The 22,058-nt window shown below is 45.4% G+C and overlaps 2 protein-coding genes across 64 annotated transcripts in view; one reads left to right on the plus strand and one right to left on the minus strand.

Moving 5' to 3' along the window:
* Positions 1–12,488, plus strand: part of camk2d1 (calcium/calmodulin-dependent protein kinase (CaM kinase) II delta 1) — a 78,820-nt gene extending 66,332 nt beyond the window's left edge. For 8 of the 21 annotated variants that reach the window (XM_026159701.1, XM_026159662.1, XM_026159710.1 and 5 more), the window contains 6 exons: positions 363–411; positions 6,785–6,805; positions 7,019–7,094; positions 7,182–7,276; positions 10,137–10,365; positions 11,286–12,488. In XM_026159701.1, coding sequence (XP_026015486.1) covers positions 363–411; positions 6,785–6,805; positions 7,019–7,094; positions 7,182–7,276; positions 10,137–10,365; positions 11,286–11,289 — 474 coding nt within the window. In that variant the 3' untranslated portion in view covers positions 11,290–12,488. Of the gene's footprint in view, positions 1–362; positions 412–6,784; positions 6,806–7,018; positions 7,095–7,181; positions 7,277–10,136; positions 10,370–11,285 lie in introns of those variants that run through there. The other 13 variants (XM_026159720.1, XM_026159683.1, XM_026159692.1 and 10 more) reach the window with 3 other exon arrangements.
* Positions 12,489–15,133: 2,645 nt separating this feature from the next.
* Positions 15,134–22,058, minus strand: part of ank2b (ankyrin 2b, neuronal) — a 154,564-nt gene continuing 147,639 nt past the window's right edge. For 27 of the 43 annotated variants that reach the window (XM_026159507.1, XM_026159612.1, XM_026159602.1 and 24 more), the window contains 5 exons: positions 19,153–19,236; positions 18,898–19,062; positions 18,142–18,330; positions 17,895–17,986; positions 15,134–17,118 (listed from right to left, as the gene is read on the minus strand). In XM_026159507.1, coding sequence (XP_026015292.1) covers positions 16,923–17,118; positions 17,895–17,986; positions 18,142–18,330; positions 18,898–19,062; positions 19,153–19,236 — 726 coding nt within the window. In that variant the 3' untranslated portion in view covers positions 15,134–16,922. Of the gene's footprint in view, positions 17,119–17,894; positions 17,987–18,141; positions 18,331–18,897; positions 19,063–19,152; positions 19,237–19,799; positions 19,893–20,832; positions 21,754–22,058 lie in introns of all 43 variants that reach the window. The other 16 variants (XM_026159308.1, XM_026159546.1, XM_026159375.1 and 13 more) reach the window with 3 other exon arrangements.

Below are 22,058 nucleotides of genomic sequence, written 5' to 3' on the forward strand. Positions count from 1 at the left end.
GAAAGAAGAAATTATTGAATATATGAAGCTTTGAAAGTAAGAGATTTCACCTTTCGTAAGACTTCAAAAAGGCAAAAAGGGGGAAAACCAACGTTGGTAATGAGTAACAAGTCCTGACAAGGTCATTTTTGTCTCATCTGATTTTAAACTATCGTTTTGAGCTACACAACACTGAGACATGATTTCTGAGAAAGCCAAACAAATGTCTTCAGCATTGGCTTTGGCCATCTGCTCAATCTGCTGATTTAACTCCAAGTTGTAACAGGTGTTCAAGTAGGTGATGGTGAAATGCCTGAACATGGAGCAAACTGATGTCAGTGAAACTGTTATACTCAGGCTTCCTCTGGTTTGTCCTTCTGCAGGAGTCCAGCGAGAGCGCCAACACGACCATCGAGGATGAGGACGTGAGAGGTAGGGCGGTCCAGATGTAAACTACACCTTGTTCACAGGATGACACTGCTTTGTTGTCTGTTTTTACACTAGTTAGTCAGTGAGTTCAATATATGTCTGAGTACTGACAAACACACAATGTGCCATCATCTGAAGAAACACAGGAACAGATGAAAAGCAAAATCTTTATTTATCAGGAAGCATGTATAATGTAAACAGAATTGGTCCTAGCACTGAACCCTGTGGAACTCCATAACTAACCTCAGTGTGTGAAGAGGACTCTCCATTTACATGCACAAACTGGAGTCTATTAGATAGATATGATACAAACCACTGCAGCGCAGTACCTGTAATACCTACAGCATGTTCTAATCGCTCTAATAGGATATTATGGTCGACAGTATCGAACGCTGCACTGAGGTCTAGCAGGACAAGCACAGAGATGAGTCCACTGTCAGAGGCCATAAGAAGATCATTTGTAACCTTCACTAAAGCTGTTTCTGTGCTGTGATGAGCTCTGAAACCTGACTGAAACTCTTCAAATAAACCTCTGCAGATGATCTGTTAGCTGTTTGACAACTACTCTTTCAAGGATGCTTGATATGAAGGATTGATGACAGCTGGCTCACAGATGGCTTTTTCAGTAGCTGTGGTTCAGTAAATTTAATGTCAAATCCAGTGCCGTTAATTTCTCTCCCAGTCTCTTGCATCTCGTGTTTAAAGGAGCTGATGTGTGTCTGTTGTGTGTTCGCTACAATTGTGACCTTTTGATAGAGCAGATTCTCAATCATTCACATAATTCAGATGTATTAATGTGCATGCCAGCCTATACACGAGACCTTTGCTTTACAATGGCCTCCATTGTTGCTCGTCCCTGTTTCTCTGTTGCATAACTGACATTAGTGCGTGATGCTAACCTTTTGCGCCCAGAAGAAGTTGTAACGATTGACGTCCTGTAGCCTCCACGGACCGTGATCTTCACAGATGACGTTATGATTTGTAGAGAAGAGAAAAGGGAGCCTGGAGAAGTGAAGTTATGCTCTGCAGATGAGAGGAAGTCATTAAAAACACGCGTGTAAATGAAATCAGATGAAGATGCACTTAAATGCCAACACACGGTGAACAAGAAGAACAGGCGGGCTGGAGTGGGCAAAGCTGAGTGTCAGGGATGACTGGTGATCTCAAGAGTGAAAGGGAAGGTGGTGCAGGAGCTGGAGGTGGCAGAGATCACTGGGGGTGACCAGGACGAAGAAGGTCAGAAATGAGCCAATCAGAGCGATGGCTGAGAGTGAGGGTATGCAGATAGAGAGCTGAGGGGGACAAAAGAGGGTGAATATGCAGTTGGCAGGCAAAAGGAGAAGAGGAGGAGCACAGATGAGATTCAGGGATGTGGTACAGCGTGGGCACCGGGGTCACCTTACATCACTGCATCGTTCCTCCATGAACATCGCTGTGCATGCTGTCATTTCCTGCACGCCTTTCATGTTCAGTGTTCTTCATCTTCTGTTTTCTCCATCTCATTCTCCTCTTCGTTCCTCCTCCATCTCCATCTCACTCTCCTCTTCATTCCTCCTCCATCTCCATCTCATTCTCCTCTTTGTTCCTCCTCCATCTCACTCTCCTCTTCGTTCCTCCTCCATCTCCATCTCATTCTCCTCTTCATTCCTCCTCCATCTCCATCTCATTCTCCTCTTCATTCCTCCTCCATCTCCATCTCACTCTCCTCTTCGTTCCTCCTCCATCTCCATCTCACTCTCCTCTTCATTCCTCCTCCATCTCCATCTCATTCTCCTCTTCATTCCTCCTCCATCTCCATCTCATTCTCCTCTTCATTCCTCCTCCATCTCCATCTCATTCTCCTCTTCATTCCTCCTCCATCTCCATCTCACTCTCCTCTTCGTTCCTCCTCCATCTCCATCTCACTCTCCTCTTCATTCCTCCTCCATCTCCATCTCATTCTCCTCTTCATTCCTCCTCCATCTCCATCTCATTCTCCTCTTCATTCCTCCTCCATCTCCATCTCATTCTCCTCTTCATTCCTCCTCCATCTCCATCTCACTCTCCTCTTCATTCCTCCTTCATCTCATTCTCCTCTTCGTTCCTCCTCCATCTCCATCTCACTCTCCTCTTCATTCCTCCTCCATCTCCATCTCACTCTCCTCTTCATTCCTCCTCCATCTCCATCTCATTCTCCTCTTCATTCCTCCTCCATCTCCATCTCATTCTCCTCTTCATTCCTCCTCCATCTCCATCTCACTCTCCTCTTCATTCCTCCTCCATCTCCATCTCACTCTCCTCTTCATTCCTCCTCCATCTCCATCTCATTCTCCTCTTCATTCCTCCTCCATCTCCATCTCATTCTCCTCTTCATTCCTCCTCCATCTCCATCTCACTCTCCTCTTCATTCCTCCTTCATCTCATTCTCCTCTTCGTTCCTCCTCCATCTCCATCTCACTCTCCTCTTCATTCCTCCTCCATCTCCATCTCATTCTCCTCTTTGTTCCTCCTCCATCTCCATCTCACTCTCCTCTTCATTCCTCCTTCATCTCATTCTCCTCTTTGTTCCTCCTCCATCTCCATCTCACTCTCCTCTTCATTCCTCCTCCATCTCCATCTCACTCTCCTCTTCATTCCTCCTCCATCTCCATCTCATTCTCCTCTTCATTCCTCCTCCATCTCCATCTCATTCTCCTCTTCATTCCTCCTCCATCTCCATCTCACTCTCCTCTTCATTCCTCCTTCATCTCATTCTCCTCTTCGTTCCTCCTCCATCTCCATCTCACTCTCCTCTTCATTCCTCCTCCATCTCCATCTCATTCTCCTCTTTGTTCCTCCTCCATCTCCATCTCACTCTCCTCTTCATTCCTCCTCCATCTCCATCTCACTCTCCTCTTCATTCCTCCTTCATCTCCATCTCATTCTCCTCTTCATTCCTCCTCCATCTCCATCTCATTCTCCTCTTCGTTCCATCTCCATCTCCATCTCACTCTCCTCTTCATTCCTCCTTCATCTCCATCTCATTCTCCTCTTCGTTCCTCCTCCATCTCCATCTCATTCTCCTCTTCATTCCTCCTCCATCTCCATCTCACTCTCCTCTTCATTCCTCCTCCATCTCCATCTCATTCTCCTCTTCGTTCCTCCTCCATCTCATTCTCCTCTTCGTTCCTCCTCCATCTCATTCTCCTCTTCGTTCCTCCTCCATCTCATTCTCCTCTTCGTTCCTACTTCATCTCAATCTCATTCTCCTCTTCATTCCTCCTCCATCTTCATCTCATTCTCCTCTTCATTCCATCTCCATCTCATTCTCCTCTTCGTTCCTACTTCATCTCAATCTCATTCTCCTCTTCATTCCATCTTAATCTCATTCTCCTCTTCATTCCATCTTCATCTCATTCTCCTCTTCGTTCCTCCTCCATCTCCACCCATCCTCTGATTTCTCCATCTCAGCACCGTCCCCCTGCCCCAGTCTGCAGATCTACCACCTTAAGCACTTGGACCCCTTCACTTCTCACCTGCCTTCATCCAGCTGCCTCTTACCCACCCCTTGCCTTTCGTGCTCTTTGTCTTCATCGTCTTCTGCTTCGTCCTCCTCTTCTTCCGTCTCCTCCTGCTGGTTCTCTCCCAGTGTTTGGCCCAGTGGTGAGGAGTGCTGCCAGTATATCCTGCGGGCACTGGCGGCCGCCTTCGTGCTCCTCTTCTTCACGTCGTCCTTTATGATCCTTTTCACTGACCATCACACCATGTGTCACTGCGGCCCCCAAACATGCTCACAAGACCCCGGCCCCCAGAGTGGCGTGCCCCTCAGTGACTCCATCGACTCCCAGTGTAAGTCGCCCTCCTTAATGCCTGAAGCTGTGCGCGTCACCTAATTGTTGATATTATCTGAAAATGTCTCTGAGCAGGGATGAAGAACATAATGACTGATGTGATCCAGATCAGGACCTTTGTCTCACGCTCTGTTAGAAAGCTTCCTCACAGCAGTGTGTGCCGTTAGCTCTGCTTCTTTAGACGCCAACTTAGAATCAGCTCCAACAGGTGAAGAGCGAGCGATGGATGTTTGCTGACCAGACTGTTTATGCATTCAACCAAACCAGTTTCCCTGCTGCTGTGGGACAGCGCCACTCACTGGTCACTGTCACCACTACACTTTGTCCTTTTTGCTTTGGCAGCTTTAGGGTTGGAGGTTTTGACTCATCCTGCTCATAAAAATGAGTTGTTTCGTTTTCTTTAGAAAGCCTCTGATTAGAGTTTAGATCCTTATTGTCCCTGTGAACATAATGACTGCTGATTGTCTTTGTGCTTTATTACAGACTGTTTTTGTCCTGACTAAATCTGTCATAGGGAAAATGTGACTGATTACCTGTAAACCAACTTTGGATTTATTATTTTGCAAGATTCCAGAAAGAAAAAGCAGAAAAGGAGCGTTTAGGTGATCGTGTTCATAAATGATGTTAAAGACGCTGAGGGTGTGTAGTTCTGTGTCGTTCCTGTGTAGGGCCGCATTAAACATTTGCTTCATTTGTTCATAAAGTTAATAATGATGGTGAGAAACCACAGCAGCCCCTGAGCTGTTGTTTCTTTTTGTGTTGTTGTTAATAATAAGTATTAAATTAGACTTTATCAGTCACAAGCCTTTAAAGTAAACGGGAGTGACTCAGCATTCTGACTCCTGCTTCACCTCTAGCCGTGTCCAAGTACTTGCCAAATGTTGCCTTTAATTTTCCTGTTATTCAATGAAACCATTTCCTTCATACTATTCTGACTGAGTCATCTCACCCGTCCTACCCGAGTCTCGCCAACACTCGGCGTGTTCTCCGTGACCACATCCTGAATCTCCTCCGTGGTGTGCCTCTGTTCCTCCTGCCTCCATATTCACCATCTGATGTTCACATTTCTAATCGTGTCCATGCCACAGTCACAGCATCTCCAGTTCTGCTCCAGCTTCGTCTCCTTTCTTTGGTGATGTGATCTCCAAAGCGTACATGATAGCAGGTCTCACTTGCATCTTGTAAATCTCGCCTTTTCCTGCTCTCCTTCTGTCATAAGTAGCCCCTGATATCACTGCCTCGTCCTGCCTGCACTCTACCTGCTCCTCCACCTGCTCCACCCCACCCTTTGCAGCTTCAGCCTCATGGCACCTTAAACCCATCTGCCACCCCTGACTTCCTCATGCTCATGTGCTTTCTATAGATGTGCAGAGACACATTGCAGCTCCTTTGATCATCACAATCAGTGTTTTCAAATCAAACAGCACATCTGTAGCGCACAAGAAGCCATACTGCTGCTCGCTGATCGTCACCTCTCCTCCATGGTTATCTCCCGTACTGACGAACTTACGAGTGATCAGAAACATTGGAAATAATCAACACCAAATTGAACCCAACCCTGTGTGCTTCTTCTTTGCATGATGGTGAAATATAGTTTCATTGCACGTTGCATGGATGGTTTTAATATCCATGCCATTTTATTAGGGAAGTGTTAGGTACCTTAATACCTAATAGGGTACTTAATAATAGGTACCATAACCTTAATAAGGTAGCAACAAGTGAAGCAACACTGTTGCTCCACATGTGGGAATATCTCATGGTACTTGCACTAGCAACAGAGGGTACAGAAAGAGGTTCCTCAAACACAGTGAGCACCCAGACATGAGGTGTTTCTGTGGAAGACTGTGGGAACGACACAGGAGTGACCAAACAGCCGGTCCATAGCACAAAGTAAGGAAACCATCTCTTCACGGCACGACGGACGGGCGGTTTGAGGGAGGAGCGACACATGTCGAACTGGAACATCACCAGAGGTGCTTACAGCACCAACTGTCAGCCATCTATCACACAGTCCTGAAATCCCTGCTTTGATGGATGAATGGAGCAAACATGAAAACGTCCCGACACATAAACCTGCGCTGACACGATCGCCTCAGAGATGAAGTATCTGGACTCCCATCAGCATGTAGAACTTGGTGCTTCTGGACTGGAGGTGCAAATAGTTCACACAACAGTAGCGTGTTATTAGTCGTGGTCTGGTGTTTGATGGCTATTCAGCCACTCAGTGACCTACACGCTGAGCTCCAAGTAAAGTTCTGGTTGTCGTTTAGGAGCAACGTCGTTGGCAGATCTTAGTCTGACCAGAATGAACCTTGTTATAAAACTCTCATTAGTAAGAAGAAAACCGTCTGTGAACTGGTCACCCTGGAGTTCAACTGCCAGCCTTTCACAGAAGCAGCCAATGACCCGGTGCAGTTGTTGAAGATGCTGTCTTTGGGTTATGTTGTGCAGTAAGATTCTTGTTACGTCTGCACTGTTTGACTTGATCATGTTGTGTGACTCTCTTTCACTAGTGCTTGCATGCAAAGCCACATCAGTACTTATTGTGTCCATTCATTGTTTCCTAGCTAACCTTCTTAGCACGAAAGGTAATGTTATCGAACCAAGCTGACCACACTGACCTCCCAGCTTTTCCTCCATCTCCATGTAACATTGTGCTATTTAAGGTGGAGCCCACGCTCATGCTGTGACGATGAACTCATGCTGTCTTTGTGTTCCTGTTTTTAACCTTTAACTGTGTTTTCATTATGTCAAAGCTGTCCAGATATCCCAAACTAAAGCGATGTGTCTCTGTCCCTCAGCTCGAAAGCAGGAGATCATCAAGGCCACTGAGCAGCTGATTGAGGCCATTAACAATGGAGACTTTGAAGCCTACACGTTAGTCATTAAAGTACTTGTCAGTAAACTCTCACACGTTCATATGTTTCCATAAAGCTAATGAATGTGTTGCCTGTGTTCTTTCAGGAAGATATGTGATCCTGGTCTCACATCCTTTGAACCTGAAGCCTTGGGTAACCTGGTGGAGGGCACAGACTTCCACCGCTTCTACTTTGAGAACGGTACAGTGTTCCTGCGGGACATGGTCTGATGAAGCATCGTAGCTGTCCCAGTTTAGGCTCACATTTCCTGTAAGAAGTGCATCGCGTGCAGAAGCCACTGTGGAGAGTGACTGCATCCCTTTGTGTTGCACTGCCTCATTCACCACCTGTTGCAGCTCTGACTCCTCTATTGTCTTTATTACGTTGGTGTTACGTTGGTATCACGTTGGTGTTACGTTGGTGTCACGTTGGTGTTACGTTGGTATCACGTTGGTATCACGTTGGTGTTACGTTGGTGTCACGTTGGTGTTACGTTGGTATCACTTTGGTATCACTTTGGTGTTATGTTGGTATCACGTTGGTATCACGTTGGTGTCACGTTGGTGTCACGTTGGTGTTACGTTGGTGTCACGTTGGTGTCACGTTGGTGTCACGTTGGTGTTACGTTGGTATCACGTTGGTGTTACGTTGGTGTTACGTTGGTGTCACGTTGGTGTCACGTTGTTGTTACGTTGGTGTTACGTTGGTATCACGTTGGTGTTACGTTGGTATCACGTTGGTGTTACGTTGGTGTCACGTTGGTGTTACGTTGGTATCACTTTGGTATCACTTTGGTGTTACGTTGGTATCACGTTGGTGTCACGTTGGTGTTACGTTGGTGTCACGTTGGTGTTACGTTGGTATCACGTTGGTGTTACGTTGGTATCACGTTGGTATCACGTTGGTGTTACGTTGGTATCACGTTGGTGTTACGTTGGTGTTACGTTGGTGTCACGTTGGTGTTACGTTGGTGTCACGTTGGTATCACTTTGGTGTTACGTTGGTATCACGTTGGTGTCACGTTGGTATCACGTTGGTATCACGTTGGTGTTACGTTGGTATCACGTTGGTGTTACGTTGGTATCACGTTGGTGTCACGTTGGTGTTACGTTGGTGTCACGTTGGTGTTACGTTGGTGTTACGTTGGTGTCACGTTGGTGTTACGTTGGTGTCACGTTGGTATCACGTTGGTGTCACGTTGGTGTCACGTTGGTGTCACGTTGGTGTTACGTTGGTGTTACGTTGGTATCACGTTGGTGTCACGTTGGTATCACGTTGGTGTCACGTTGGTGTCACGTTGGTGTTACGTTGGTGTTACGTTGGTGTCACGTTGGTGTTACGTTGGTATCACGTTGGTGTCACGTTGGTGTTACGTTGGTATCACGTTGGTGTCACGTTGGTGTTACGTTGGTGTCACGTTGTTGTTACGTTGTTGTTACGTTGGTGTCACGTTGGTGTCACGTTGGTGTCACGTTGGTGTTACGTTGGTGTCACGTTGGTGTTACGTTGGTGTCACGTTGTTGTTACGTTGTTGTTACGTTGTTGTTACGTTGGTGTCACGTTGGTGTCACGTTGGTGTCACGTTGGTGTCACGTTGGTGTCACGTTGGTGTTACGTTGGTGTCACGTTGGTGTCACGTTGGTGTCACGTTGTTGTTACGTTGTTGTTACGTTGGTGTCACGTTGGTGTTACGTTGTTGTTACGTTGGTGTCACGTTGGTGTTACGTTGGTGTCACGTTGGTGTCACGTTGGTGTTACGTTGGTGTCACGTTGGTGTTACGTTGGTGTCACGTTGTTGTTACGTTGTTGTTACGTTGGTGTCACGTTGGTATCACGTTGGTGTCACGTTGGTGTCACGTTGGTATCACGTTGGTGTCACGTTGGTGTTACGTTGGTGTCACGTTGGTGTCACGTTGTTGTTACGTTGGTGTCACGTTGGTGTCACGTTGGTGTCACGTTGTTGTTACGTTGTTGTTACGTTGGTGTCACGTTGGTGTCACGTTGGTGTTACGTTGGTGTCACGTTGGTGTTACGTTGGTGTTACGTTGGTATCACGTTGGTGTCACGTTGGTGTCACGTTGGTGTCACGTTGGTGTCACGTTGGTGTCACGTTGGTGTTACGTTGGTGTTACGTTGGTGTCACGTTGGTGTCACGTTGGTGTTACGTTGGTGTTACGTTGGTGTCACGTTGGTGTCACGTTGGTGTTACGTTGGTATTACGTTGGTATTACATTGTCTCGTGAAACAACGTGGAGCGTTGTGGACTTCTCTGCTGTAGCGATGAATCTCCTGAGTCCAAGCCATGAAAATGGTAAAGGGCACACTGGCTTGTGCAGCATGTTTGGACATGAAATGCTGGTTGGGCAGCAAAACCAACATTTACCACAACAGAAAGCGGTTGTTAATCAAGAGCAACAAATTCAACCAGTTCACCTGGTTGCTCTCTGGAGCGGGTTTCCTCGTGCGTCCCAGTGTTTTCCAGCACTGTTGGTTGATGCAGGTCATTTTCTTAGTATCTGAGGCCTGGATATATTCAGTGTATTTCCATGTTTCCGCAAAAGTTCAGCCGTGTTTGTGGTGTTACTTTCCAACACGCTAACACCCTGTCTAAAAAACCAAACTTGTCTTGCATAAATTACTCTGTACAGTCTTGGGTTTTGTCTTCGTTTAAGTCTGAGAAGCAGCTGCATGCTGCTGCCACACCAGCAGGTCGACACCAGAGCTCAGTCAGCTGATGCATCAGCGTTTTATACGTTTTGTTAAGACTTTAAGCCAGATTTGTCGCTCACTTCAGTCATTTAGATGTGACTGATGCTGGATATTGGCTTGGTGCATAGCTAATACCTTCTATGAAATGTAAATGTAATTTAAGAAACTATCTATTAACAGAGTTAATAGATAGTTTCTTAAAAAAAATAGAGCCACTGAAGCCTCTTTCAGTTGTTATATGCCGAGCAATTTCACATATTTGTAATTATTAATAATGCATCGGATGCTTTAAAGCTAATATGTGGTCCCTGTCGAGTGTTTGGTTGTGTCACAGTGTTGTTGTCCTCTGCAGCTCTGTCTAAGGGGAAGCAGCCCATCCACACCATCCTGCTCAACCCTCACGTCCACCTCATTGGCGATGACGCCGCCTGCATTGCCTACATTCGCCTCACCCAGTACATCGATAGCAGCGGCATGCCTCGCACCATGCAGTCAGAGGAGACTCGCATCTGGCACCGCCGTGACAGCAAGTGGCAGAATATCCACTTCCACCGCTCCGGCTCTCCCACCGTTCCCACCAAGTAAGATCGCCACCAGATTGCTTATAATGTTTAGACACGTAGGAACAGTTTTAATGAGTGTGTAGCATCAAGTCAGTTAAACCCCAGGGATATTGATCTGATCAGTGTAGTGGGAGAGAGTGGGCTGATGGATCAGGTACAGCTCCTTAACCATAGGTAGGCCAGAGAGCCAGCAGTGAGACAACCCCCCAACAGGAAAGGTTTTAATGGTGACGGCCATTGACATGTTTCCCTCGTCATCTTTTCTCACTGTTTATTCCCCAGTTTTGCATTTGGCTCGGGTCAGTGTCGCTGCTGTTAGCATGAAACAATATCTAGACCAGGGTCGGCACCTCCGGGCCTCGAGGGCCTGCAGGTTTGAGATGTGTCCTTGATCCAACACAGCTGATTTAAGTTCTCCAGAGGCCTGGTGATGAACTAATCATCTGATCCAGGTGTGTTGACCCAGGGAATTACAGAGGTTGCACAAATAGTCCAGAACATCAACATATGCTGGGAGACACAGAAACCCTCTCAGGTGTTTTAAGCAACCGGCCGACGAGTAAACATGCTCTTCTAACACTCTCGAGACACAAAGCGTTCCAAGTTTTGGTGTCGTAACCAGTAATGTTGGTGCTTTGGTGTAGAGATCATTCTGCATGTGCTGGTGTTGGTTGATCGGACGAACATGTTTGTTTAAATCACCACCCTGCTCGATTTCCAGAATAAAACAGCAGGCTGCTCCTCCGTCACATGGACATCTGACCACAGTCTGGACAAAGTATTCGAGAACAGCGTTAAACATTCAAACGAGACAAAGTTTCCCTTTAACAGCTTGACACGTATTCCACATCTAACGAGCCGTAATGCCCAGTAACTAGATCAGAGCAGTGGGTGAAGCTGACTGTGTGGGTTTGTGTCTGACTGTGCTCCACTTTCAGCTGAGATGACCTCCACCACCTTCCAGCCTACAGCAGTCAGCTGACTGACTTCTGCCGTCTTTCCATCGGATGCCCAAGCCACGCCTCCCCCTCGTTTGCTAGCGCTCTGCCCTCTCAGTGTGTTGTTTACATTGTCGCTGCTGAACTGAAGTTTATTCTAAATGTAAAGGAGTTCACACTTTGACAACATCACTTTGTAGAGAGAGTGCAGGGTGTTCAACATATCTCTGTTTGCAGCATTTTTATTACTGGTTTCTTGATATATTCTTTTTTAAATAGAAGTGGACTCTAATGGTGCCACTGGTTCCACTTGATTTTAATGGGCTAGTCTGTGAAGCTCCCAGTCAGGATTACACATGTTGTGCTATTGTGATATTTTTACCTTTTGGCACAATGACCGATATCAAACTTTTTAATCACGTTTCTGTTTCCAGACACAAGCCTGCTTTGTTTGGCTGATCCATAGGTTTTGGTAATCATGTAATTTGCTCTTTGCTTGATCCATATGAGTTGACTTATCTTACTGATGTATGTTTACTAGGAACTGTAACTACATGTTTAAAAGGGAAACCGTTTGTTTTAGTGAGTTCGGTCATCACGGAGCATCGTGGGAGGAAGTGTAGACATAGATTCTTAAAGCCATTCTGACTCCTGCCAGTCATATTTTCATACAATAATAAGTTAATTATGTGAATCTGTTTGTTTACATTTTACAGTGTGATATTGATGCCTGTCCTTCTCCTCACTTACCTTTAAGAACATCCTCCGTATTTCATCCTCTGCTTAAAGTCGAACCCTGTTTAACCGTGTAAATCAGTTTGCTAAGTTTCATCACTGACCGGGTTACTCATGCTCAACACTCATTATGTTACGCTATAGTTATTTTAGTGCCACCATCTGACTGAAAGGGAAACGGTTGTTGTGGAGATCACAGGGAACAAACTTTAATTCCAGATTGAATTGAGTGCAGAGGAAGCCGTTAAAGACAGTCACAGGTGTGTTTTTCTGTATTAAATAATCACTGAAATATTTAGAGAACTGCTTCGTATTGATTTCTTTGATCACATTTGTCCATTTCAAAGGACACTTTGGGTTTATCTTTGTGATTGAACTGTATGATGGGCTGCTGGTATTTAATGTTGCCATGATGGGCCAAGCCTGATGTTTAAGAAATCTCAAATAAAATGTGATTTATGCCAATGAGCGATTTGTTTTTTCATTCCTTATGTGAACTCTGCATCAGTGATATTTCTGAAGTTTTGCTGCTGATGTTTAGCTTTGATATTTCTTTTTGTGCTTTGATGCTGATTGTGAAAAATCCTGCTGAACCTGCCCGCCCCCGCCCCTTCATCCTCACTCGGTTTCAGCAGATGCCGCCCCTCCCTGACTTATTCCTGTTAAAAAGGGGTTTTTCTTTCCTCCTCCTGTCACCAAGCTCTTGCTCGTTGGGGTTTTCTCTGTTATTGTGGGGTCTTTACAGTATAAAGCAGTAATTTTGTTGTGATTTGGAGCTGTAGAAATAAAACTGAACTAAAACAAAATGTTGAAATAATTTGATGTAAAAATGACCAAGCGCTCCGATTACCACTGTTACCTTCACATCTTTTAGAGTTTTTCACTCAACTCTTGGTACCCCTACAGCTTCTCGTGTTCCTTCTTCCTGATGTTGCTGTCATTTGAACCGCTACATCGATCACTACGGCCGTCTTCTTCTGTTTGTCTACCACCACTATGTCCGGTTGGTTAGCCACCACCATTTTGTCCGTCTGTATCTGGAAGTCCCACAGGATCTTAGCTCGGTCATTCTCCACCACCCTTGGGGGCATCTCCCATTTTGACCTCGGGACTTCTAGGTTATACTCGGCACAGATGTTCCTGTACACTATGCCGGCCACTTGGTTATGGCGTTCCATGTATGCCTTGCCTGCTAGCATCTTGCACCCTGCTGTTATGTGCTGGATTGTCTCTGGGGCATCTTTACACAGCCTGCACCTGGGGTCTTGCCTGGTGTGATAGACCCCAGCCTCTATGGATCTTGTGCTCAGAGCTTGTTCTTGTGCTGCCATGATTAGTGCCTCTGTGCTGTCTTTCAGTCCAGCTTTGTCCAGCCACTGGTAGGATTTCTGGATATCAGCCACCTCCTCTATCTGCCGGTGGTACATACCGTGCAGGGGCCTGTCCTTCCATGATAGTTCCTCGTCTCCCTCCTCTTTCTTGGGTTTCTGCTGCCTGAGGTATTCACTGAGCACTCGGTCAGTTGGGGCCATCTTCCCAATGTATTCTTGGATGTTCGTTGTCTCATCCTGGACTGTGGTGCTGACACTCACCAGTCCTTCCTTCTGCTTAGCGTACAGCCTCAGGGTGCTGGACTTGGGGTGAATGCATGCATCAAGACCATGCATGGTCAGTGGCTTCTATCTCCTCCTTTGGCCAGGTTATTACCCCAGCAGGGTACCTGATCACGGGCAGGGCGTACGTGTTGATGGCCCGGATCTTGTTCTTACCGTTCAGCTGACTCCTCAGGACTTGCCTGACCCTCTGCAGGTACTTGGTGGTTGCAGCTTTCCTAGCGGCCTCTTCATGGTTTCCACATATAAGTAAATAAAAACATCTATATATAAACATAAACATAGTGACTACAACCCAAGACTAAAATCTATCCTGTGTATTTGTGTGCGAGTTAGCCAGATTACACAACCAAAGCTTGTGAAGAAGAGTTTACAAAGAGTTCTCAGGCTGTGTCAAAGGAAACACCTACTAACATCACGCACTAACACATACTACCACACAATCCCAATTCAAGAGAGTGGAGACGTGTAAATAAAAGCAGAACTTAATAAGAGAAAATATATCAGGTGTGCAACAGCAGCAACATGTCTCAAACAACGTTGGTCAGCAAGCAGCGTCTTAGAGGTTCACCGATGTGCAAAAGCACTGCTTAGAGTATCTATAATTTCACATTATTACACAGAATTATGTTTATGTCCCTACTTATGTTTGTTGCTCGTTGTGTTTTGCACCTACAAAACCTCGTAGACATCGAATTGACCACAAACTCCTCGAGTTCAATGTTATTACATAGCACCGAATCACAACAGTCTAAAAATGCTTTATATTGTCAGGTAATACAATACCTCATAAACCAAGCTGTTAATGTAAAACCTCTGTGCTAGCTGAGGTCCAACAGCTAAAGCAGGAAGGGGAACTCCAGGCCTCCAGTGTCCTGCAGGTTTTAGACGTGTCAGCTGATTCAGACTGCTGAAGGACCTCCTCTACATGTCTGGAGGTTCTCCAGAGGTAATGAACTGGTGTGTTGCAGGACTGCAGGACACCGGCCCTCGAGGCCCTCCCCACCCCCGAGCTTAAGCCTGGCCAAAATCCCAAACACGTGAGCAGTAATCGAGCTTTTCACATATTTATGACCTCATGTTGTAAAGAACAGAGGACCAAAATACCTCCACAAACTCTGAGACTGATAAATGTGCATTCAAAGCAGCATATCTGACCCTCCTCTGTGTATCTCTGTAACATTCGTAGTATAAAGATTCAGGTTTTATCAGATACACTAAAATTAGCATAAGATAATACGAGTAAGTCTTCCCAAAGCTACAATCATAAAACCGTGTGTACAGTTGGCACTTTCTTCAGCATTAACCGATTTACAGAAAACTCACCTGCTGCAGGCTCAGTTCAGCTTTGACCAGTGTTCTCCCAGAACTCCCAGTGGACAGAAATATCCTTCGTCTTTGCCACAAACTCTTTGAAGTTATATGTGGTGAAAAAATGACAACGGGCATCATTCGAGACATGTACAGTTTTATTGTTGTGCCACAAACACACTGCAGCTCTTTTACCTCATTAGCATTTTTATTTTGATCATCTGATAAAGTCATACATGCCCGCATAAATATTTGCACTGTTAATATGTATATATTGTCATCACCATGGAATTAAGATGCTCCGTTATGAGATTGGTTTTCTCTTTTTGACCTTTATTCTTCCAGTGGATCAAAGTAAATGGCAACATTGTTACATGGAAAATATGTAGATGAACAGCAAACACACGTAATCATGTCTGAATGCGTCGCAGCCGCCTTATAGCAACACAACTGTTTGTCTGCGATGGCAAAGGAACAAACAAAGGTTTACCTGTAGCTTCAAAATACATCCAAACTCTCTCTCACACACACACACACACAGCAATAAATAAAGAAACACAGGTGTCACAAATGAAGCAGGTAAAAGCCTCGGCCTGGGTTTAAAGTGGCTTTAAAGTCAAACGTGGTAACAGTGATGACAGGAAACAAGCAAATCCACGACTACATTATTTATGTGTTGAAAAACAAAACTAAAGGACAAGTCTGCTGTTACGTGTCTACAAATCTGACGAGAAGCCCAAAACCAACAGAGTGTTACTGGGACCATAACCAGACTCTAAAAGGACCCACTGGTTTCTGTTGGAGCGATCAGTTGATCTAATTAGAGCCTGTGGGCTGTTCATTTTCTCTTTAATCGCTACCAGAGGTCTCTTCCTGTTGATAGTTCTTCCTTCCGACTGTTACCAACTCATATGGTTTTTGCTCCAATGTCTATTTTCCGTCCATAATTTGCTAAACGAGCTTGAAGAACACTGAGACCATGAAACCTGTGATGCCATTTTTCCTAATAAATCAAAGGCAAACTGTCCATTTTCTCACAGACTCAACACTTCATTTTATATTAAAGTCAGTGTTGCAGGCTGGAGGAAATGTTGCTGCATGCATGGCCAATGACAGCTGTGTGCAGCAGAGGAGCAAAAGCAGAGCTGGCGTTGGGTTTTCCTGTAGATTTGTTGACAGTAACAGTCAAAGCTGCGCTTTAAAAGGTGTGGAAACGCTACGAGTAGCTGCAGGTAAGGAAAAGCACCAACATGAAGCACGAGGACATGAGTGCTGCACCGAAACATTCATCATCACTACTTTCTTTCTCCGTAGACACGGCACACACAGGTGATAGAAACAATGCTCCACACGTGCAGGAAGGACAGACACGTGGATAAAGTAAGGGCAGATGACAAAAGGTGTGAGCACACAGCCTTTGTGAACAGATGGGCGGGTTGATGTCGGCTGAGTTTCTGATGATACGCATTCACACTTTATCTGGCATTAATCTCATGTGTACTGTGGCCGTTCTGCAGCTGGTGCATGTACAGCAGGTTCAGGTGGGCTAACGTGGTAAATGCTTTGAATTATTTCAGCTTCTTTCCAGTCCCAGCTTGACTTTTTGTCATCAACTCCCCTATGTACAAATGTTTACACGAGTTCTTCAAGAAGAGGCCGGTGCGTGAGGCGAAACATCCGAGACGCGCCTTTTCTTTCTAATCCGCCTTTGGTGCATCGTACCTACATCACATCAAAGCAGCCGCAGGAAGCGAAACACGAACAAAAATCATCAGGACGGTGAGGGGTGGCTATCTTTGGTCACAATCAGAGCGAACATCTATCGTTAAAGCACAAAAATACGGTTCCAATATCTGACAAACCAAAGAAGAAGAAAGAAAAACTCCAGTGATGAGCAGGGACAGAGGGCGGTTCGATCTGAGGAAGTGTACGTCACCAAAAGCTTCAGTGGAAAATGTAGATCAGTGGAAGCAGCTGCTCAGCTAAGGTTTTCATCCTCCTCCTCATCCTCGGTGTCCTCACAGTAGCGCTGGAGCAGTCGGTGCAGGTGCTGCTGCAGCGCATCAGGCTGCAGGGCATCTGCGGTGTTGTCCAGGCGCTCTAGGTGCACATGCTTCCCCTGAGCATCCCTCACCACGGTCCTCTTCTGGCTGCGTGAATTACGCATCTGGCTTCTGCAGGAACAGGAAACAGTAGTAGTTCATCCAGGATCACAGTAAGTGGCTGCAGACTGCCAGGCTCCACGTTTGTTTCATAAAGAACAATAAATGCATCACCTTCATTTCCATGTTAATGAATCATATCGCACCACATGATGCATCATGCTTTAACTGTTGTTTAAATATTTGCATCAGGATTTGAAATGTTTTTCTGATATTTCAGATTTCTAGAACCATCTAAACAAACTCAGAATCATTGTGTTGTTTCCTAAATCCCTAATAATTTTAACTGTATTGCATCTATACTCGTGTGGTTACATGGTGTTGTCACATCTAAAAGGATGCTGGTTTGAGTCCAGCTGGAGGCTTTGTTGTTGGATCAAATCAAATGTGGCGACGCCCTTTTAAAAGAATGATGTCACACATCATGTGGACTGAAATGAAAAACAAGTTCACAGCCTGTTCTCTCTCTAGCCCGCTGGAACAAAACGTGGCTGAAACAAGCATCAGAAACCAGCAGAGCATAAGCAAACATTAGCATATGCTGCTGTCACTTTGCTTTATTACTCACTGGTTGTACCAGTAATGGCACCATTGTTTCATACCAGGAATGCCAGTAATGTGAAATATGTGTGTCTGCATCTATTATTGCTACACTGCACATCTCAGGATCTGATGAAAACAACAGAAGTTGTATAAATAATGTGCGCACATGTCTCTTTTCTCCCTCACAGACAGTAAAGGTTAGGACAGTCACAGTGTGGTCACACAGCACACTCATGCAGTCCAACCTTTTAACCACAGAACCGTCATCCTGTACAATCTCTTTCTCTACTATATGCGGCATTAGCACTTTTCCAAATCCTCCAGCGTAACTCATTGCCTGGAGGGGAAGAATGAGGAAAGACAGATCAAATGCTAGAAAGCTCTCAGGTTTTCTCAGCGCAGTGATAAAATGCCTGCATTACACCACGAGTGTCCTTTCATCCTCGAGGCGTCTAAAAACAAATATTATTCCCGAGCTGAAATCTTACTCACCTTCTCAAAGTCCTCTCTGGCTGAAGGCAGGTCTGCAGCCAGCGACGGGTCTCCTGTGTGCTTCTCCATCCTCTCGCCTCTCACCACAGTTGTCTTGACAACCTTGCTGACCTTTCTGCCCTGCACTGGCTCCACTTCAAACTCTGACGCTGTGGCAGCGCTCAGAGCTGGGGACTCTGAAAAGGTCAGCTGGGAAGGAAATACGATGTCACGGTTACTTTGAATAACAGTGGACTGAAGTACAGCAAAGACGTGCCTGCAGTTAACTGGATTTACAGTTAACTGGATTTACAGTTAACTGGCTCACCCAAACACATCGGAGAGAAAGCGAGTCCATCAGAGACGTTAACTTGGGGTGAATTTCTTCCCCGAGGACATCAGGCATGCAGACTGATCTACCTGAGCTGCAGCCAGACCCTCCACTGGAGCCAGCATCCAGTTGGATTCAGGCTTAAAACCGTCACAGCTGCATCAGGAGGCCCTGAATGATCCCTTGGTTGAGTTTGTTAGACTAAGCAGTTTGTCTTCGCTCAGTCTCACAGTGTGTATATGCAGCACTTCTGTATTTAATATTAGCAGCACTCTCTCCCTGCACTTCACCTCTCTGCTCGCTTCTCTTTCCCCTCACCTGCAACAGGTTGCAGCACTTTGAGGCAAAAAATAAATTGACTCTCGACTGCAGCAAAATAACTCTCCTCATTACCGGATATAAAACACAAAGCAACAGTAGGATTAGCAGACGTCAGAGGCTCTCACCTCCTTCTGATCGCCTCCACTATGAAGCACAGTTCTCTTCACCACCTTTGAAACAGCATCTCCCTCCTCTATCTGGACCGACTCCTGGTGAGAGCCTTCGATGGTCACTTCCTGTGTCTCCATGCCGTCTGGAGACACATATTTACGAATGACCTTCCGCGTGACCTGTTGGAGAGGCAAGTCACTGTAAAGGTTTTCTGTATGAAGGACCAGGTTTTAAGTGTAATACAGATTTCAGTGTTGAATCTTCCTCACTTTCTTGACCACCATGTTGCCATCTTCATCGATGTACTTCTCTTCTGTCAGGGTCTGCAGGGGGATGTCTGGCAGGTTATCGGCCTGCAAAAGACACAAAACGCTTGCTGTGGGTTCACACCTTCACTCACATTACGCACAATCTACAGACGTCAAAGAACATTTTGCAATCAATCCAACGGTAATTAATAATAGTCAGCTCCAACAGATCTCTGTATTTCAAGTCCGTCTGAAAACAGTGTTGACGATTGCTGAATACCAGCGTCATTATGGGTCCATTCAGGTTATACACAGTGCAGCTTTCCTGTTTCAATGCACAAGTATCACTTCCAGTAACAAAAGAAAAAAACCCTAATGGTGACACGACAACATGTGTAGAACAAAGTGTAGAAATACAAATTTATCTTAAAAAACAAGCAAAAAAACCAAAAATGTGAATCTAAAGTCAATGAAATTGTAAAGGACCAAAGTTTCTAGCTGACTCTCTGAAATATGACGTTCTGCATTAGAGGAAAATGAATTTGAGCCGAGTGTATTATACAGGATTAATCTGAAAAGCTCAGGCTGAAAAAGGAGCAGCAAAACTATCCACTAAACCTTCAACAGGCCACAGGCGCACTGCACTGCACGCAGTCATGCTCGTTTACCTGAATGATTACTCTGCGTCGGACCACCCTGGTGGTCAGTACATCCTCCTCTGAGCTATCAGAGGACAGCATCCCTAGCTCCTCAGCTATCTCCTGCACATAACCAGCATGGGTCAACATAGCATGGGTCTAAACAGTGTCTACAGTTAACTTCTGCAGCCACAGGTCTCTGTGCAATGCTGTGAAAAACTGAGTACACTGTTACTGCTTCCACAGGAATCAAGAGGGTAAGTAGCAGTAGCAGGTTCTGCTAATCAAATGCATGTGAGCAGAAGTCTACAGCATTCAGGTGAGCATCAACACAAGCAATGAACTGCCCAGATTGTTGGCCAGAAGTTGTTGCTGTCCATCAATCTGACGTCCAAACAAGTCAAAGTGGAAACATTGTTAGCAGGAGTTAGAGGCGATGAGCTGCACTTGGCCTGGGTACGTGCAGTCAGTGTAGGGAAGTCCTGAATCCCAGAGTCAAATGAAAGGCCACCTGTACCGAAGACGCTACTACTACTGAAGAACAAAGGGGGGTCTGAAGTACTCCCACAAATCTGCAACAGAACGGCTAAAAAATAAAAGACTCGAGCTGGGGTAGTAGTCCAAAGACCAGAACTCAACTCTTTACCTTAAGAGAGCTGTGCATAAACAAAAGCATAACTGCACTGCCCCATATGACTGTATCCTTCATAGCTAAAGGAAATTCTTTTTGCATATATTTAAGGGGGGGATTATCTGTACATGTGAGTGGGATGAACTGCAACAGGCAGAAATCAAAGCAAACAGGTGCAAATGTCTCTGTTAAAGACTCCTTACAGCAGCTCATGCATTTCAGCAACAGTTTGAGATACTGCAAACAAACAAACCCCAAACAGCACACTGGTGTGAGGAAGAAGTGTTTGTGTTATGACATTTGCAATATTTCTAATATTTATGCACACAAAAGCATTTCAGTGTCTTTTAGTCTCCAAAGTACCGACTGCTTGTTTGTCTCTTGATTTAGGAATGCAGATCCACAGCACTGTGCTCATGCTCAACCTCTTACCCGTCCCAGGAAGTCATCATCGTCATAGTATTCTGCCTGATCTCTGGAAGGGAGCTCCTCCAGTACAGGGAGCCCACTGTCTGTCTGATACGCCTCTACATCATAAGCAAATTCAGGAAGACTTTCGCTGCTGGTAGAGAAGAGATTTCTATCTTCTGCCCGCAAGAAGAGCTGGTTTGCTTGAGTAGCACGCTGAAGGCCAGTATCAAGACTACTCCCAGGTACTGGTGAAGGGGGTTCAGAGATATGATAGGTAATCACATCTTCTGGTTCCGAAAAGTCAGAGAAGGCTTGTCTGCAGTCAAAGAACTCCATATCTGAATCAGAGTGCTGTGGAGATTCAGAGCCCTTGAAGTGCTGCTTTACTGGGACATTCGGTTTACCTAATTCAGATTCGGACGCTTGTTTCTCTCTAGTTCCTGTGAGGACCTTCTTAAAGTCTGGTGAAAAGTCTTCGGTGTCTCCAAGGGTTTCAGACTCTTTCTTAGTCAGAGCTTGGCTCTCAAGCTTAGCTGACATAGAGTCGCTGAACACTGACAACAGGAGGCTCCTGTCATTCAAGGACACTTGGCTACAGTCAGGAGCTCTCAGATGTTCTGGAAGCATTGCCTGGTAATCTCGATCAGGAGTTGGCGAGGGTGAAAAGTGCTCACTAGATTGTGCTTCCTTCAGGGACAGCTCCCACTCAGAGCACCTGTGGGATGCAAATGAAACCTTCTCACGTGAAGGCAGAATTGGAGTAACAGCTCTGTGAGTTGTGTATGTGCTGTGTTCAGGTAGCTGTAGAGGGACTGATGCCATCAGCTTGTCTTCACCAAAGAGCACACCTATGTTACTGCTCTGCTGTGTTATTGTTGTAGCAGACTGAAGCTGTGTGTCATCGTCTGTTTGAAACCGTGTTTCCTTTGGTGTCTCAGGAGCCTGGAAGTGAAATTTCAACATTATCTCAGTAGCTAACTAAGAATACCAGAGGGTGAGCTTTAACCATGCAGACAAAGCCTTTTTTAATCCAGAAAAACAAAGCAAGTTTAGTCTGAGTTTAGGGAAATAGGTTTACTGCTTAGAAACGTGCAACAGACTGCAAAAAGTGCCCCTCAATAAACAACCGTCTGTCGTCAGACAAATGAACTGAAGGGAATAATTAGTAGCTCACGACACATCCCCAGCATTAATGCACTCCATGTTGTTGTTAGTTCAGCAATGTATTTTCCTTTTTTTGTCACACA

Source organism: Astatotilapia calliptera, chromosome 3, assembly GCF_900246225.1.
Source record: "Astatotilapia calliptera chromosome 3, fAstCal1.2, whole genome shotgun sequence".
NCBI classification, from domain to species: Eukaryota; Metazoa; Chordata; class Actinopteri; order Cichliformes; family Cichlidae; genus Astatotilapia; species Astatotilapia calliptera.